The 20,327-nt window shown below is 39.0% G+C and overlaps 1 protein-coding gene and 1 long non-coding RNA gene across 3 annotated transcripts in view; both read left to right on the forward strand.

Annotated features, from left to right (window-relative positions):
• LOC127529612 (uncharacterized) overlaps positions 1-20,327 on the forward strand; it is a 356,389-nt gene that overhangs the window by 302,764 nt on the left and 33,298 nt on the right. The window lies entirely within an intron of this gene.
• The window catches only part of dpysl3 (dihydropyrimidinase like 3), a 126,612-nt gene that overhangs the window by 97,818 nt on the left and 8,467 nt on the right, over positions 1-20,327 (forward strand). For both annotated transcript variants that reach the window (XM_028812728.2, XM_028812729.2), the window contains exons 9-13: positions 2,078-2,234; positions 2,763-2,904; positions 4,377-4,547; positions 7,672-7,851; positions 18,714-18,894. In XM_028812728.2, the coding sequence (XP_028668561.1) occupies positions 2,078-2,234; positions 2,763-2,904; positions 4,377-4,547; positions 7,672-7,851; positions 18,714-18,894 (831 nt within the window). The remainder of the gene's footprint in view (positions 1-2,077; positions 2,235-2,762; positions 2,905-4,376; positions 4,548-7,671; positions 7,852-18,713; positions 18,895-20,327) is intronic.

A 20,327-nucleotide genomic window follows, 5' to 3' on the forward strand; every position in this document is an offset into this window, starting at 1 on the left:
CAAAAGCATCAATGGACTAGTGATAAAAATGAATAATACCTTGTTGCAGAGGCTGCGTGAGCTCTCTGTCCTGATGTAAGTTTGAAAGAATTAGCAGCTATACTCGTGAACATATGAATTGCAAAATACTGTATGCATTTGATGTCAAAGGTGTGCCACACTCCATGAAAAGGATTGCCGTTAAGAGAGTTGATAATGAAGAAGCACAGGAGATGCAAATTATGTTACTCCAAACACTTGAATCAGTAAATGTGACTAATGATGCCAGTAGAACAACATATTAGGCTACTCACCATCTATCTTCTGACCTTACTTTTCAATGAATTACAAACGAGGGTTAATAATACTTGTTAACTGGAAATGTAAACATGCCATGCCACATATTATAGCTGTAGCATTTTAGCACATACAATTAGAGTATCTGTAGACCACATGCTTATCTAAACTGTTTGTTGTTGGGATACCATATGTTGATGTAATAGTCAAATCGATAGAAGACATTGTAGCAGACAGAAGCTCTTTTAAAGTGTATTGAGCCAAGTAATTGCAGTGGTCTGGAAGAATTAGGGACGAGCTATTAGAAAGTAACTCTGTGGGTGTAACCTTTGCAGTGGAGGATTTTGACGCTATTCACTAGAAACTTTTTAATGAGTTGTCCCCAGATGTCTATTCTTGTTTGAGTATCACATCTGGCCCCGCAAAACTATCTGAGTTTTCTGGTCCCCTGATAAAGATTGGCGCGTGCTTTGCACCTGATTTTGCTGGCAATTACTTCATTCCCTGCAACTGTTGTGGCATAAATAGGTTCAGAAAATGAATGAATGGAGAAGTTCAGATTTCTGTAAGGAACAAATAAAATAAATTTGTGGTGAAGGAGCCAGTATTGAGACCATTTTTGAAAGATTTATTGAAGCATCATTAATTTCATATTAGACAGATAGAGCTTTATTTGTCTCTGGGATAAATTTGGCTTTTTACACAAGCACGATAGATAGATAGATAGATAGATAGATAGATAGATAGATAGATAGATAGATAGATAGATAGATAGATAGATAGATACTTTATTAATCCTAAGGGGAAATTCACAATTTTAAAAAAATTTAAAAAAAAAATTATATTATTGTAGCCGCCGAAGTATAAGGTGAGATCAAGCACGGGTAAAACGCATGCCAAAAGAAATTTCTCAGTTCAAAAGTTTGTTTTAAAAATATTTAGTGAAAGTTAAAAGCAAATAATCCACACAAAAATAAAGAAAAAAGTAGTTACACATGTAGAATAAAAGGCAAAAAAAGGAAAAATGTATCTTCTCTAAACTTAGCTTTTCTTGAAAGTTCTTAATTTCTTCTTCTGTGCGCCTTAAGCGTACGGCTTTGCGCGTAAATAAGCGTTTTCTTAAGAGTTACTGCACACACACTCAAGAAGGTCCGTGGGCTCGGGCACGGTTTAAAACCATATGCCCTCTACACCTTACACATGGCAAGGCTGGTCACTAACTGAGAATAATATTTAGTCAGAGCTATTAGAAATGGCAAGAATATACCAATAAAATTCTACTTATGGGGGTTATAGAAACCTCCCATAAATTATGCTTTGTATTCTAGTAAAATATTTATGAATCTTATATAACTAGGAAAATGGCTCTTACAATTATATTATATTATGTGAGACTGTTATTCACATCTGTATCAGAGACATTCCTTGATCCTCATAAACTGTGGCCGGCCCAACAGACAGTCTGTTATCGAGGACACCGTAGGCTCTCCCACATGCATATCTGTGAGCAGACATCTTCGTATTAGCACCAAAGTCAAAAAGTGCATTGTTTTAGATGTATTTTAAAAATATATGGCTGCAAAATATTATCCTGAAGCATGATGGTAAAATTTTTAACATGTTATAATTGACCGTTTTTTTCCTTTAACCAAGCAAATAAATAGATATAATTGTTGAATTATTTTATAGTCAGACTTTCTCTGGTCTCATTACTCATGTACTGTATTCACCTGGCCATTACTGCTGATGGAGGTTTGCCTGTATACTGGAGTGGGATTCACGTACCCCTGCTTTTGTTTAGGTAATGTTGTCTTTGGAGAACCCATTTCTGCCAGCCTTGCTACAGATGGAACACACTATTGGAGTAAGAACTGGGCCAAGGCAGCAGCCTTTGTGACATCACCACCTCTGAGCCCTGACCCTACAACACCGGACTATCTTAACTCATTACTTGCCAGGTATTCTCATATCTGCTTGTATTTTATTTTAGACTGGACAGAGTAGTTTCTAACTTGTCATTTAGCTGGAGGGTGAAGTCATATTGTGAAGAGCTTATCTGCTACTTACTGTCTTGTGCCTCAGAGTAATGAATTTTATTTTATGCAAGTAGTGTAGCATGCAGAAAGAATGACTCTACTTGTGTTGTGTTTTTATGATATGTTGAATCATCTTAATTATTTATATTACATATGCAATATTAATGAAACTTGGATCATCATAATTATTGATATTACATATACAAAATTAATGCATTTTGGGTAATCTTAATTATTCATATTACATGTCTAGTATTAATGTGCCTGAAGCGACACATTTGACCATTATATGAAAAGAACTTGTTCTCAGGGCAGATGTGCTCTGCAAAAAATGTTAGCTACTGGGTGTTAGCTACTTGCTCTTGCATCCCAGTGACTTACAGATTTGCCCTGAGTACAACACAAGCATATTGGTTTTCCTGCTGCAAGTAACCTCTTCTTACAATGCAGTGGAGACCTGAGTGTGACGGGAAGTGCCCACTGTACCTTCAGCACAGCCCAGAAGGCCATTGGAAAGGATGACTTCACTCAGATACCAGAAGGAATCAATGGAATTGAGGAAAGAATGTCCATTATCTGGGACAAAGCTGTGGTGAGTTCTTTGCTACTAAATCCATCTTTGGAAAGCGAGTCACGCCACAGGCACAGAACATTGAGGAGAGTTAGAACAATGTGAAGGACTGGCTATAAATGAGGTCCTCCCTGTGTGGAGTTTGCATGTTCTCCCCATGTCTGCCTTGGTTTCCTCCCACAGTCCAAAGACATGCAGGTTAGGTGCATTGGCGATCCTAAATTGTCCCTAGTGTGTGCTTTGTGTGTGTGTCCTGCGGTGGGTTGGTGCTCTGCCCGGGGTTTGTTCCTGCCTTGCGCCCTTTGCTGGCTGGGATTGGCTCCAGCAGACCCTCGTGACCCTGTGTTAGGATATAGCGGGTTGGAAAATGACTGACTGACTATAAATGAGACCGATGTGGTGAAGCAGAAATGTTTCACAATAACTAAGTTCTGCTTTATGCTGAAGTGTAGACTGTTTATTTTAAAGGTTCCTACTCTCTAACTCAGCAAGATTAGCATTATTTTGCAGACAAGAATGATATAAGAAAAAGAAGCACCCTTAACCTACAATTATTTACTGATTACCCTGTAATTATAAATACTCATGCATTTCAGTACTGTTCTAAGTTCAGCCTGAGGTGTACTTAAGGTAGCTGTGCTGGGCTCCCTCATGTACCTTGGTACAAATCAAGTGACAATTTTCCAGCACAGTTTCACATTTCCAAAATATAGCAGGCTCACCCCTTTTTCTGACAGCCAACAACATCCTCCCTGATGGAGCCAGTTCCCACGTGTAGGCGTTATAGGCACAGCAAATTCAAATACAATCTCAGCCCCTTTTTCTTTCTCTTATGGTATATAAAACATGGGATGTCTGACAGATGAGCTTCTCTTATGTTTGTGAGGTCCAAAACACCTATGTTCCTTAGTCCTCTTCACTGTATTGTACGCGTTATACTTCTAGGTGAGCATTCATTTGTTGTCCGCTCTCCTGCCCACACAGCCTGAAAATCACAGGAGTGTGCCGCAACTGCCTCCAACTTGACAAAATTATGTAAATGGAGTCTGCAACTGAAAATCATTGGACAAGTCATGTTCTGTGAGATGGCCTTTAGGTAAACAGGGTGAGGAGCATGCAGTATTTGTAGAGGAATTCTAGGGGATGTTGGGTGTGGTTCTGCAAAAGGCACTGTGTGATCACTGAGTAGGAGTACTATGGGGTTCAGCATCACCATTTAGCAGTAAGTTATTCATGGGTCAACAGGCATGTTTCACGGTGGTCACACTTCCAGACATGTTGATTTCGGGTAATGAAAATTTGATTAATGAGAACAGTCACGTTATTTGAAGAGGAAAAAAACTAGAAAAAAGTAATCAGGTGGCTAGAGGAGAAGGAGGAGGAGAATGAGAATTATTGGGATAGACATACTGTATTTCATGCAAATATTTACTTTTCCCATTCTCCTCTTCTGTTCAATATCATGTATTCTTGGCTTTTGTTTCTTTCCTCAGGTAACTGGCAAAATGGATGAAAACACATTTGTGGCGGTAACAAGCACCAATGCTGCAAAAATTCTCAATCTATACCCTCGCAAAGGCCGAATTGCAGTGGGCTCAGATAGTGACCTGGTGATCTGGGATATGGATGCGATAAGGACTGTCACAGCTAAAATGCATAATTCGGTAAGAACCACTTTAATAACTCGGATTTTCTTAAACCATGTGAAAAGACTATGCTGTTGACCTCAGAGTGAGTCAAAAGGAGTGGATGCTGATAAATGCCCCAGAAGTGCACAAAATGTTTAAAAGCCATATGGGAATGATGAAAACCGTGTTGGTTGTTACAGAACTGCTGCTCTGTGACTTCTGACTCAGCATTAAACCTTTATTGCTTTGTTCTGGTGTGAAAAAGTAAATTTCTTCCAGCACTTGAGGCCTCTAGCAAAGACTTTAAATGTGAGGAAATAAAAAATAAGAATGATTTAGCCTGCAGGGAATTTTCAGTTTTTTATAATAGTTGCCACAGGCTACTCACATGACCCATATCTCTACATGAGGCCTGATAGTGAGATTTCTAGTTTATGAAGTGGCAGGGCTGTTAGTCATACAACCAAGCTCACTGCATGAGACCCCCTTCTATCCTTATATCCCATAATTTGCTGCTATATGTTTAGCTGCACTTGTCAGATCACATGAGCTACCGCTCTACATAGTTCTTGACTTACTGTATGTAGGTTCTGCTTCCATATTGGCCCAGGTGCTGTAGTCACATGACACCATACTCCAAATGGGACAGCAGGCTTCATCTGACAATTGACTAATGCCTTCAACAAGTGCTACAGCTCTCCAGGACAGTTTTATATTTACTGCTGGACTATGTGAGGCTTCAGTCTCCAAGTGCATAGCTTAAGCCTAGTGCTGTACAGTACATTTGTCCTCAGTGCTCTGATCTCATGTCCTAGTGCTCCATATTGACTTTGGTTCTCTGGTCACAGGACCCTAAACACTATATGGGGCATCAGGTATTGTAATTAGCACTGCCTTGTATGAGCCTGCAAACGATGAAATTATCTCTGCTGCCCCATGTAGAGCACAGGATTATGTGTTTTATACAGTCATACTACTGACATCATAAATCACAACCTCCAGCCTGATTACTATAGTGACACTCTAATAACCAAACCACAACATATCAGTGCCCATAAGTGAAACAAAATGGTGTGAAAAAAAGACATTAAAAAATAAATGTTTAGAGTGCAAAATCAATCAGCATATGTAAAAACCTAAAAGGCAAAAAAAAAAAGTCAGCAACAGATGGAAAATAAAGCTAGGGGACTGTTAAAGCAAAATCAAATCATAATAGTGAAAACTGCCAACAAACTCTGGCAGCACAACAAAAAGTTAATATATACGAATATTTTAACAATCAAGGCAAAATAACAACAAAAGCCAAACATCACTTAGTTAAAAAAAATACAAATAATATTTAAAAAATGCAATAAATTAAAAAAAAACTGCAAAAAATACAAGAAAAAAGGATTCCAAAATTCTAATCACAAAAAGAGAATGCAAACATTAAAATGTGAATGAGAGTCAAAATGAAATACCAAAAACAAGATTCTGAAATACAAAATGCCACAATCCCAAAAGACCAGAAGTCAAATGACAAACAAAGCATAAACTAAAGCTCTAAGCGGAAAAACTTAAAGTAACCATAGAGCAGAGGGGGTGCAGAAGATGCCTCCACAGGTATAAGTGCAGTTGGTGGTCAGTTGTTGCTGTAAAGGCTCATGACAGCACCTGAGCACTGACAGAACCTTATCTGGGATTTCTCCCCACAACTTAGCAATTATCTTAATTACTTACCATAATTCCCAAAACCAAAAGGAAATTCACAAAAATAACAAAACAGACAAAGAGACAATTAAAATAACAAAGTAATGAACAAAAATAAATCTAATGTGAAAAATCTTGGGCAAATCAGGAAAAATTGGATACAAAAAGGGCAGCAAACAAAACCCCTGGGTGTGGCCCACTACAGACTGTAACAACTATGTAACATTGTCTTCATTTCCTCTGCTGGAAGGGTAGGCACTGCTCGTGAAGATTCCTCTCCATGTCACCTAACTTTACATTTGTATTTTCAGAATTATATTCCTGTGAACAGGCACACTCTTTTTTTCCCCTTTAATCATTATGTCAAGTTCGAAAACAGAGCAGGGCTAACCATTTCCATATGAAGGAGTACTTGGAGCTATTCTGAATAGACACGTTTACAGGAAGTTTGCCTGGGCACACCCCTGCAACTAAGACACAGCTTTTTTAACTCCGTCGCTAGGGACTCCACTTTCCCCAATGCCTGAAAATTTGGAAAGCCTTGCATTTTGTGCCGGAAATCAGTATGTCTGCTGCTGAAAACATCAGCAACAATTTTTGATCGTCAGCTGGATAAGAGGAAATCTTCTCTGTACCAAGAGGGAGTCCCTCATATGATGCAGCCAGCGCCTCGAAGCAGTTCCTGGAAATCTTCAGCGGTGGCTGGGGACCACCAATGTCTTTGCCACATGTGCAAAAGGAGTATGGTGCAGTTAACCCTTCAAGTGTGGCCCAATTCTTTATAAAAATCAGACAGCTTTAAGTGCACTCTTGTAACAAATGACATCAGATGCTCCCATTAAAAGTAGTAATATAAAAATATATAATCTAATACCTTCATGAGAAACATGATCTTCTGAAAACCTGAACATCTGTCCAGTGCAGCTGATGAATTAAAATAGGACCCCCCCCCCCCCATTTATTGCCTTTCACAAACCTTGTGAGTGATCAAAACTGTCAATTCTGTACTTTTAGTAATTTCCAACACACTGTTGACTGTTTTGTGATTGCTGTGCTGCAGAGGTCATGTATTTTTGTACTGTGGAGATCATTGTGACCACATTGCAGGTGTCATTGTATGTGAATTGTGAAGATCAGGTGGTCTGTGTTTACTAGACTGCCATAGTCCCATTACAAGGGTGCAGCCACTAGGTTCTCCTTGTGACCTCTGGAACTTTGCGTTACTTCCAGACTCCAAATTCCACTCATCTGTACTCTCCACGTCTACAGTAAAAGCAGTCATAATGTACAGTATGAAAACTCTCATAAACAAGAGAGGTATAGTTTGGCAAGCTATTAAAGTGCACATCTTGCAGGCTGAGTTCCCCCTCATGGCATTCACCTTTGTGCTTCTTATCCTACTTCCTTACAGAGTCAGGTATTTCCTTACAGATTTGCAGATATTTTAACAGATTCTGTCTTTCTCTTTTAGGTTGCTGAATACAATGTATTTGAAGGCATGGAGCTACATGGTGCCCCCTCAGTGGTGATATGCCAGGGCAAGATAGTGCTGGAAGATGGAAACTTGCATATCACTCAGGGCATGGGCCGCTTCATACCGTGCACTCCTTTCCCAGACTATGCCTACAAGCGATTGAAAACCAGGAGACAGGTGAGCCTTTCATACCAAACTCCAGGTTTGAAACAGGGGGTGTGAGCTTGTGCTAACACATGGAAGGACATGAGAAAATGGGGAGTGCAACCGTCCACATCTGTGGGAGTTTATCATAGATTAGCAGTAATGATAAAAAGGTAGTTCTCGTTGCAAATATAATAAAACCGGCAAATGAAGCAGTACCTACTTTATGATGTTCATGTTAGCTGTTGAAGGCAGAAGAGAAGATGTGGTAACTCCACTTTCATGCACTATTTTCCCATGATTTTGGAGAAGTCTGTCATTCCTGATGTCAATGTTAGTTCAAGCCCATTTTGTGATAACCTGGCTGACACCCTTTATAGCTTAATCAATTTGTTATCTTCTATTTACATTTGCACAAAAACCATCAAGTTTGCTCAGAGCTTGCTCAGGCACTTCATGTCAAACGCTTTGAGAAATTATCCAGAGATTTAACGTGAAAATCCACAGTTTGCTACTTGCTATTTGGACATAAGGTATGATTTCCATAGCTGCTGCTTCTTCTTCCGGCTGCTCCCGTTAGGGGTTGCCACAGCGGATCATCTTCTTCCATATCTTTCTGTCCTCTGCATCTTGTTCTGTTACACCCATCACCTGCATGTCCTCTCTCACCACATCCATAAATCTTCTCTTAGGCCTTTCTCTTTTCCTCTTGTCTGGCAGCTCTATCCCTAACATCCTTTTCCCAAGATACTCAGCATCTCTCCTCTGCACATGTCCAAACCAACGCAATCTCGCCTCTCTGACTTTGTCCAGTAGCAAATATTTAGAATGCTGCCAATTTGCACATTGTTGAGTCTTATAGCTTAACAACTAAGGAACAGCAAAGATGGCATATCTTCTTTTTCAGGTTATTATTTTAATTAGAATTTAGTTTAAATCATAAGGGACATGATATATATTAATAACCACTTGAAATACAGTACAAGGATAATTGAGTCATCCATTTATCCATCAAGTTGGAGGCTGTAGAAATAGCACGTCCATAGGAAATGTCAATTTGTAAGATAATTCTACTGCAGTGACATTCTCAATATTAAGTTCCTTTAAAATGATGAATTGAAAGGCTTCTTTATCAAGACACACAGTATAACACTTCACTGGTTCCTATTTTTATTTTCTGAAGCTATATGAAGTATTGGCAGCTGTAGCTCAAATTTAATCAAATCTCCGTCTTTATGCCAACAATTTTTTGCTCCCCGCTTATATTTAATATGAGCCTTTTTGTATTTGCTCTTTCATTCCATGACAGCCCATACGTTTCCTGACAGCCAGCAGATTTAAGGTTGTATTATAAACACAAGACCCACTGGTGGGCCTGCTTTGACTGTGTTTAGACTGCTTGCTCATGATCACCTCTTTATTTCTATGGCATGCACTTAACTCATTTAGTGCAGATGTGTGATTCACGCTGACAACATGGTGGTACATAATGATCAGTAGTAGGTGTTCTGAGGGTGGAGTGGGCAAATTCACTCAGTGGTCATGGGCTTTCCGTTCATTGTCCACAGATGTGCTGGCAAAGCCGAGTGTTTACATTCAACAATGGGCTGTTTTCTTATGTTAAGAGCCTTGCAGGTCATCACTTCCAGGCATCTGTAACAATGGAATGATCTTTCAGCTACTGTTATTGTCATTATCTATATATATATATATATATATATATATATATATATATATATATATATATATAAAGGAGAGTTGCGATCTGAGAGACTGTGTTTGTGGAGGGTTGGAGAGTTAAGGTGGGTGTTGGAGTCACGTGATCATCTCCCCTCCCATTCACCTCATTTCATTCACTTCATTTCGCTCCGAGCTGAGCTCCACAGCTGACGCGGTCTTGCTGTTCTTTTTCCATAGTGTTTAGTCCTTTCTCCTTTACTGATTTACTGTTTAGTAGATGTGCTACTTACTGAATAGTATTTTTTCCTTTAGTGTTTCTACTTTCTGTTTCTTAGTGTTTGGTAGACGCGGTGTGCGAAAGGAGAGTTGGGATCTGAGAAACTGTCTTTGTGTGTTTGTGGAGGGTTGGAGAGTTAAGGCGGGTGTTGGAGTCACGTGATCATCTCCCCTCCCATTCACCTCATTTCATTCACTTAATTTCGCTCCGAGCTGAGCTCCACAGCTGACGTGGTCTTGCCGTTCTTGATTTGCTTTTCACATGGCCAACTATACGTTCCATACTCAACAGTAAGCTCAGCGCACAGCTTGGTCATATTACAACCGGAGGGGTGAACTGACAACATGGTATACAAAGAGATCCTTAACAAATAATTATTGGTATATTTTCCCTCAGTTTATTATTTAAAATTTTAAAGCGGTATTTTGCTAATTGATATATAAAATACTCATCCATTCATTATCCAAGCCGCTAAGTCTATTACAACAGTGGTGTCAAACTCAGTTTCTGGAGAGTTATACTGGCTGCTTGTTTCAGTCTAAGCAATTTTTAATTAGAAGTCAGTCTTTGCAGTTAGTAAAATTTAGTATTCAGTTATGTGAGTTTTCTGAGAACATCATCAAAATATTTGAAGGCCTGGAGAAAATTACACAATCTCAGCCTTTGCATATTTCTTTATATTTTAATGTGGAATATAAAACAAGAAAAGAAAAACACCAAATCTAAAGAAATGATAAGATTTACTTTACATTTGTTGAACAAAATGTAGAAAAACACAATTCAATCAAAAGAAAAAGAAAAAAAAATACCAGGTAAAACCGAATGTTCTGAAGACAATCTACAAAACAGAACACCGCGCTTAGCCCTTATCTGACTCAGAGAGCTATGTGATTAGAGAGCCCCAGCTCAGTGGTTCTTAAAGTAAAATAAAAACCAAATAAAACAGAGAGGTTCTTCACAGGCCCAGCATGTTTACTTTTCAGTTACATTACTGAGTTCCTGCCAAATTCTGAAAAAGATTATGAACAGACTATTGTAAACAAAAAATTGAATTGTTCCAATTGGAGGATATATAGAACATCACATTCCTTCTGAGTTACAGAGAGTGTCTTAGGATTCAGCCAATTGAGCAAAATAATTCTTTGCGACAGTTGTGTGGTATTGGATGTTAGAACAGATTGTCGTCAATGTTGTACCATCTGGTATTACACCAAATATTGCTGTTAAAGCATTAGGAGAGTTTTTTTTAGATCCATGGATATCTGAGAGATATCCAGAAGACAGAGACATATACCCTGAAGTACACAGCACAATGTATAATTTCCAATATTATCACAACCAGGACAATTTCTGGTAATAAAAGTGGTTGTGCGACTGCTTAGAGCATTGTGGCCTTTGGGTAGCATCCAGTCCACACAGAAGAGGTGCAAGGGCCTCAATAAGGATAGAATGGCTTTGAATAAAAGATTATAAGCATAATCAGTAAATTTCTAAATATAACACCTCATGTAATACATACTTACTAGGAAAAAACAATGGCATTTTGTTGACTTGACTGGATGAACAATGCTGTGTACGTTTTTTGCAGAAAAAATAAGTTTTGTAGAATGTTGGGTAGGAGGTCAATGTGAGACAACCTAGAAATAAAGAGAAATTATCTGCATCTGAAATCTACAGGTACAGTGGACCAGCAGGGGAATGTTAGGGAGTCACAATAAGCTAGACCCTGGCCCGGGCAACACTGGGTGCAAACCAGTAACCAAACGTTGACATGGCTGCCTGTCCATCAATGAATGCATTCATTCATATTAGACATATTGGTCACCAGTTAACATAAAATGTATGTGTACAGGATGGGAGATCAGAATTAAAAAATTAAAGATAATGATATTTTTGCATCTGTAAAACAAAGTTCAAAGAGGAGAAGAATAGGGGTCGGGATCCCTAAAAGGGAAAGCCCTCATTTACTGCTCAGTTGAGACATGAATTTGGTGGAGAGGATGTGCAAGAAAACCGCTGATGAAGCATGTGGCATCTAAAAGGTTGGGGACAGTCCTGCTTCCTTTCTTCTGGCCACTAGGTGCTCTCGTGATGGAACACAAGATCTTATAAACTGTGGATCCGGTGGGCTTGACAGAAAGTGGTGAGTTGTAAATCAAACAGGCAGACATATGGACCTCTCTGGTTCCCTTACAAACCCTTCCTGTACTCCGTACATTTTAGTTTCCACACTCCTATCCATATACTGTAAGCCACTGAGATTGTGACACCCTTGACACACCCTGTTTTGGCAAATATCTTCTTCCCTGGCATGCAATGTATGTGTATGGCTCTCTATGGTCACTTGCTTTGGATGCTGTCTGACATCTGTATCTTAAGTGGGTCTTTAGTACTTGGTAGGGTACTGCCATCAGTGCCTGGAAAGCAGGGTGTTTAATAGATGGAACACTAAATGCTCTTTTCTTGGATTGTCATGCTAATTTTTAGCACACAGTTAGTATGTGGCATACGTTTACAACTTCAGGCCGTATTTGTATTTCCACAAAGAAAACAACTCATCTATTGCCCCAGGGCTATTGTTTGATGTCACAGTTCCAGTCATATTCTTAATCTTAGTGAATACAAGGTTGTTGTGACTGTTTCATGGACGTCAAGCTTTTCAAAGGGTTTCAGAGTACAACCCACCATCTGACTCTCTCATGACTGAACTTGAAATGCAGAAGAGCATTTATTGATGTTGTGCTGATGGCATGTAGCACACTACACACAGGATATTCAATTTAGCAAATTCTCACCACGCAGCGTTTTTGGTCAGACTGATATTCACAGGATGCTTTACCTACTTTCCTTCCCATGGTGCCCTATTGCTGACAGCTTCTTAATTAGCTGATCCTGAGTGAGCTAGGGGTGAAGGTTGCCTGATCATCTAATGTGTGAATACTTTAAGAAGCAACTGAATTATAATTTGTTATTTAACTGAAGCTATTATTCACAACAACTTACAAATCACATGTGCCAAACATATACTTTTTATATTTCCAAAGAACGAACACTAGCTTCTGAAATGACTTCTTCATGGTTACACAGTAACTCCATGGCTAATTGAACCAACCTTTTTAATGGTTTTAAGATGAACACTCTTAACACCAGACCCCAAAGACAGTAATACTGACTTAAACAGGATGGCTTGTGCGATTAACTTGGAATGCAGATTTTGGAGATGTTTAAAAAGAATTGGCTATGGCCAGAAGTTTACAATTTCTGTACACAGATCAAAGTCTCAGCCATTTTGGAACTAGTTTCTTACTGTAACATTGTGTTTTGACTACTCACCATACCATTGCTGTCAGCCTTACTATGGCTTAATGAAAGCCAGCAGACACACCACTAGTGCTCACGTGAGCATCGCAGATCCTTTGGTGACTCCTGATTGCAATAAACAAGCCATCATTTTGGCTTTTTGTGTGTATTTATTTTTTTATTTTTAGCATCTGAAAAGGCTGGATGAGAATATCACTTACATTCAAGGATGGAGGAGCTTTGATTATGTAAACTTGAGAATATGACACCAACTGGTTGTTGAAGATTACAAATAGAAATTAAATTCATTACAGTTTATTGATACATCTTGCATAATGAATAATAAATCAGCAATATGTAAACTCCACAGAATGCTGCCCAGCACCAGGCTGCCCTTCTCCAATGGAAGAATTGATGGAGAACACAAGAGTAAAGCTAGAGACACATGACACAACGTCTAGTCGGAGGGGACATGAAAGTTAATGATTGCAGTTGCTAGATCTTGTCACAGGGAATGACAGCCTACATAACTTTGTGGTAATGTTTCAGCACAGTATCAAATTTTCAAAGTATAGAAATTTCTCCAATTTCAGGACAGCCAATTAACATGCTTCCTGACAGCTTCAGTGTCTGTACAAGAGCTTTCCAGGTGTGGCTAGTTAGCTCATTCTTTTTCTTTTTTTACATTTTCTCACAGTATGACAAACATGACACATTAAACATACAAGCCCATGTTGTGTTTATGCAGTCCAAAACACCCAGTTTTCTTCTTACTTGTGGCTGAATTGTATACATTGTACTTCTGGGTGTATGCGCATTGTTCGTGTACACTTCCTATTCCATCCGATCCCACCCACCCATGACTTAAGACGAGCCTTTATCATGGTGAGTCGCAGGCAGGTCTGACTGAGTCACCGGGGATGTCAAACTACATGACTGTAAGACCTAGAAGTGCCCACATCTGCCCCTGACTCACTGAGATTGTGTAAATGATATGTTTGACTGAAAATTACTAGAAATGATGTATTGTGTGATGGGAATTTAAAATGAAACCTATCCATAGAATATGGCGTAGAAACAATTTAAAAGCAGATGCATACTAATTCACTGCACTTTTCAACACAGTCAGTCCAGAATCACACAAGTTCTTGTATAACGTTAGAGAAGGAATTTTCATTTACTACATCCTACAACACAATGCTTCACAAAGTCTGTCCCCGACTACTGGTGCTTTCCTTTCCACTCCATTTACTAATTAGAGGCCTTTACAGCTTTTGATTAAAATCATGCTTGCTATTTATCTGGTTTCGTCTCTCATTCGAACAAGCTTGATTCTGTCTTGTGGACCCTGAGAGTCATTGTCCTTCTGCCCCTATTAGGACAAAGCAGAAACAGAATTAACAGTATATGGTTATTATAGCTTTCAGTAAATTTTTTTTTTTTTTTTGCTAGAGAGTGCGTTTGTCTCATAGATTCAGAACTCTAGGTGTAAATTCCAAGTCAGGCTTTGCCTGTATGGTCTTTTGTACCCCCTCTGTGTGTCTATGTGGGTTTCCTTCCCATATCTTAAAAGCTAGCACACTTAGGTTAATTGGAGATTGTAAATTAGTGCCATATGAGTAAGGGTGGGTGTATATGGGTATATGCCTTAGGGAGAACTGGGACCCAGTCCAGGGTTGGTTTCTGGCTTGCACCTGATGCTGTTGGAATAGCCTGTGATCATAAACTGAATTAAGTGTTTTAAAAAATGAGCAGATACAGTAGACTTTTTGTTTAATGACTATTAATAAGAAGCACTCACCAAATAAAAATGTGTCCTGAACACCCATTGTTGTATTCATTATCAAATCAGATTAATCCTGGTGAGGGACATGGGAGCCTAACCCAGCAACCTTAGGCGCCATGCAGAAGCCAGCACTGCTCGGGTGTCAGGAAATCTCTGGATTTCATTGGAGGACCAGTTAAATAAATGAATACTGTGGTGAGTGAAGAAACATGGAGAAGTGTAATGGGAATCGGAAAACCCGAACACTATCTTAACTCTTTGAGGGCTGAATATTTTTTCCAAAAATCAATGGTTCCACTCAGAAATCAACTTAATACATATGTTGCTGCATGCTGTGGCTGCCAGTTTGCCAAGACTGTGCGGCAGGCTTGCTGCCAGGCTCTCTTCACGTGGCTGGGACAGCAGCTTCGGTCACAGTCTCAGTGCATTACAATCTGGTTTCTACCTCTTATCATTGTTAAGTGGCAATCCTTCCTGGCAAACATTGTTAGTACCACGACTAGCTGGGGACCGATCAGCTGAAGCTGGAACCTCACATTCGTCTTCGATCAGTTGTATCAAAAACTGAGTCCGACAAGTAATAGTCCAGTTCAGAGATAATAGGCAAGACATCGTCCACGGAGTATTTTGCTTTACGCATTCGCTTTGCTCTCTCGCCATTATGTCAGTGCCATTTTTGCCATTGTATGTACCTTGCTACTCAGGAGAGTGCAGGGAATCTCGGTCAAACCAATGAATCTAACTTTTCTTCTAACTAAACGTAATGGTTGGTTTTGTCACAGTTTATAGTTGATTACGATCGTCAACTCCTCCTTTTGACAAAAGTCAACATCAGCCCTGAAAGAGTTAATATATAAGAAGAAAGGAAGCAGGACTGTCCCTAAATTTTTAGATGCCACATTCTGGTGCAGATTGCAGCAAATAAAAGAAAGTCGAACAATCAAGCAGTAGATTAATCAGTCAATCAGTTATTAATTCTCATACATACTGTATTTCCATTATCAGTAGTACACCATTACAAGGTGCCTTACAAAGAAAACGCAGTATAATTTAGTATTGGATAAGGAACATATCTTGTGTTCGCTCCTTCCTCTCCTTTTCTAATGTTGAGAAACTTGTCCATGCTTTTATCACATCCCGCAACGATTATTGTAACTCCTTACTGGCAGGTGCACCTCCAAATCTTATATCACATCTCCAGTTAATTCAAAACTCTGCTGCAAGAGTCCTTACACAAACCAGCAACAGTGAGCACATCACACCCATCCTGCTTCACCTTCACTGGCTCCCTGTGTCTTACAGAATCAAGTTGAAAATTCTGTTATTAACCTACAAAGCTTTATATAGCCTTGCACCGGACTACATCAGTGACCTTCTCCATCGCAATGCTTGTGTCCTCCCACTAAGGTCCTCCGATTCTGGCAAACTTGTTGTACCCCACTCTAACCTGCACTTAATGGATGACAGAGTCTTCAGCTGTATAGCGTCCAACTTTGGAAGGACCTCCCTAAATTAATTAGGTCAGCTGACTCCATTCTTTTAAAAAACAACTTAAAAATGATCTGTTCAGGAAGGATTTTACCTTAACCTAACTCTCTGCCCCTTCTTTCAATTTACCTCTCTGTTCAAATGCTCAGGATAATTTGTGTGTGTGTGTGTGTTGTGTCATAAATTATGTGATTTGTTCAGGCATTTCTTTTAGTGTTCTTTCTTTTATTCTATTTAATGCTTTTGTATATTTTGTTTTTAGTTCTATGCAGAAACTATTTGTTATCATTTTTTTAAGCGCGTTAAGCATGGGAAAGGTGCTATATAAATAAAATGTATTATTTATTTCTTGAGATGTGCACTAAGAGCTCATAAGAAATTAGATTTCCGGAGGCAAAAGAGTATTTGATACGTAATCAAATGAAAATGCTGTTTCCCAATGTGAATTTTGATTTTTTTTGTCATATCTCTTTAATGTTCCCCTGAAAATGATTGCGAAGTCTATGCATAAATAAGTTATTGTTGAGTTTACTTTAGTTATAAGTTAATGTAAGATTGTTAATAGTGAAATGTACTGTAAATGCTTGCTTCTTCATCACTAGTGCCTTTTTGATGGTGTAAAAGGCACAGAGATGGGAGAGACGCACATCAGTCGTGTTACACAATAAACACTGCAGATGGCAGGCCCCACCAATCAATATGTGCTTTTGTCTGCCACTACACTAGCAATAATTTTACCATTTACTGATTCCATGTTTACATGTTTTTTATAATGTTTTGTCCTTATTACTTTTATTATTAAGATTAATTTTGTTATTACGAATTCTTTTTATGAGCTAAAAGACTCTAATGTCATGATCTGGCTTATGATTTAAATTTTTTTTCATCTGGTCCTTGGTCTCTAAAAATTATCTGAGTATGGTTTATGAGGCCAAGAAATCTAGTGGTTATATTCATTAACATTTCCTCTTGTTTTTAACATTTTTAAATATGATTCACGTTCCTCCGGGGCACTATCCTGTTTTCTTAATGGAAGAGACTGGTTGCTAGGATAACATGCCCCACTGCACGTCATAACAGCACTAGTGTGACTTTTTCAAAGTCTCTACCACACATTCCTTGTTGCCTAAACTTTGATTCAGAAAAGAAAATGAAACCTTTTTGTTATTTCATATTGTTATTTTTGTATATGCTGGTCATGACTATTTTCCTCTGCCCTCTGGTTATGATTTACATGTTGTGTTTCTCGGCTCTGATTACACATGCTCATTTTGGTTTATGACTTACCACTCTGTTTTTGGATTATGATTCTGGCTACTTGTCCAAAGGTTTGTTTATTTAATTATAGTCTTCCCCTGTGTAAATTCTAACATCTCTGTGCTATTTTCTGATTCCATTCTCTCTCAAAAACCTCTGCCTACTTGTGCAAGTAGTACATCTACTTGTTAGTTCAGATATTTGAAATGGATAATGCAAGCCATTTAGTTTGCTTGTTTAAATGCTGAATTCACATTCACTGTTACTCGCTATTTTTCCTTATTAAAATACTAAATTAACATTTGGGTATCATCCTTGTACTTTCTAATTGTTACACACTTGCATGGTTTGTGATTACAATTTACTGGAAGAATTAAGTACAGTAATCCTGAAGTAATTTGTAATGGATTACTTTCTTTGAATTCCTATACCAACTATTGATGACATGCAGTACCTTTAAGACATTGTCAATCCACATATCATGAAAAAATTAATTATAGCAAATGCAATGGAAACCACCTCTTTCATACATGTTTTGACATCTATTTAAAAGCAATACACTTGAAAGTTCTTATCCTGCTTACTTTATAACTGCTTCTTCACTGAAAAGATTCATCTTTTGCCAAGTGGGACTTGCCTGTGTGTCATCTCAAAAACATCATTGAATAGATAATGACAAGCCACACTGCTCTGAGCTCACTGGCGTGACATAGACTTCTTTCTTACATGCTTGTCCTGAACTTCTCATCTCTCTTTCTGGTCTCTGTGCTGCTGTGCAGTGTGTTCCTGTGCTGTGTTCTTGTCAAATCCTTGTGTGCAAATGAGTAGCACACACCCAGTGTTTTCCATGTCTTTTTTGGGTGCCCTTGACCTTGGATGCTCATATTTGTCCAGTTCAAAGGAACTGGTCAGTTCAAAGTCTTCTCTTTCTATAGATTTTCTTAATTAAGTGTGGCAGGTAGTGATGCCAAGTACCCCAAGTATTTGTAAATGGCTTCATTTAAACATCTTTACTTCTGCATATTATTCATGCACTCATGCTTTATATTTGCCATTCTGACCACTTATTACAGTGTGTTCACATGGACTTCCTTTTTTGTTTTGCAGATGGTGGTTCTAAGGGCTGTTCCTAGGGGTATGTATGATGGGCCAGTGTCGGATTTCTCCTCCTTGTCAAGGGGAGGTACTCCAGCTGCTTCAGCCCGGACGTCCCCCACCAAACAGACCGCACCAATTCGAAACCTCCATCACTCCGGATTTAGTTTAGCAGGTAATCCTGCACACCAGGGTAAGCAAACATTTTAATTACATTTTTACTTTTTTTATGGTGGCGCAGTGGTAGCGTTGCTACCTCGCAGTTAGGAGACTCGGGTTTGCTTTCCAGGTCATCCCTGCGTGGAGTTTGCATGTTCTCCCCGTGTCTGCGTGGGTTTACTCCCACAGTCCAAAGACATGCAGGTTAGGTGTATTGGTGATCCTAAATTGTCCCTAGTGTGTGTGCTTGGGGTGTGTGTGTGTGTCCTGCGGTGGGCTGGTACCCTGCCCGTGGGTTTGTTCCTGCCTTGCACCCTTTGCTGGCTGGGATTGGCTCCAGCAGACCCCCGTGACCCTGTGTTAGGATATAGTGGGTTGGAAAATGACTGACTGACTGCCTTTTTTTATATTTTATTTTTCTGCACAAGTGGGTTTGCCTTTACTTCACTGATTTGTGCTCAACTGATTGGCCATATAGTACTTCAGACAACTGTCAAAGAAAAGAAAAGGGCTGAGCTGCAAAAGTTCACAAATCTATTATAACATACCATTCTTAAACCTACTTAATCCGATGCAGGGGCACAAGTGTGTTTTGATACAATCAATTAGTGATGTTTTGAGGGTCCTTACAAATCTGGTATTGGGTACAGGGGCCCTATTTACACTATACAAATAGATTGTGTACTCTGCTGTATTATGTAATGGTTTAGTTAAATAACATTGGAAGAGATACAGTTAAGTGCCGAGAAATTAGAAGAATGTAGTTATGGCCACTTAATAGTATCTTACCTGTCATCTTGTAAATATCTGGATGTTGAAAACTAAAACAAAAGGGTTAAAGCACTCACTGGAACCGTGGTGCAAGACTAGGTGGATACTGAACTACTTCTACCAAGTCAGAAATTTGGACCAAACTGCTGCGGTGCTGGTCTTCTTCATTCAGCTATTCAAATAATGTCTTGGGATAGTTGGAAGGAAACCAGAAAGCTGAATATCTTATATATAAGTAAGAATGAAAGAATAATCGTGTGTCCAGAATAAAGTATTCAGTATGGGTGGCAATGCAAGCATCTAGCTGAGCCTTGTGCAACTGCTGCTTCAGAGAGCCGGTGGCCTAGGAAGGGTATGAAGTGATAGTAGTTGAGATCCCACAGTGTCTCACACATGCTGTATTGAAGACAGATCCAGGGACACTGCTGCAAGAGAAAAATTGTGCATTACAAAGGCATTTCCAGCAGTTGACAAACATGTGTAACTGGGCCTTGTCCTAATGAAAATTGGAAGCAGGTAGAACTAATAATTGAGAGTGGCATATCATGTTGTAATTTCACTTTGGTGAGTTTGTCCACAAAATCAGGAATCTTGATGCTTGCCAGTACCATACACAATCTTAATCTGTTGCCCTAAATGTATTTAACAATGAAAGCCTGGAAGTTTCAGATAAAGATTAGAAAACATGCCACTATC

Source organism: Erpetoichthys calabaricus, chromosome 11 (genome assembly GCF_900747795.2).
Source record: "Erpetoichthys calabaricus chromosome 11, fErpCal1.3, whole genome shotgun sequence".
Taxonomy (NCBI): domain Eukaryota; kingdom Metazoa; phylum Chordata; class Cladistia; order Polypteriformes; family Polypteridae; genus Erpetoichthys; species Erpetoichthys calabaricus.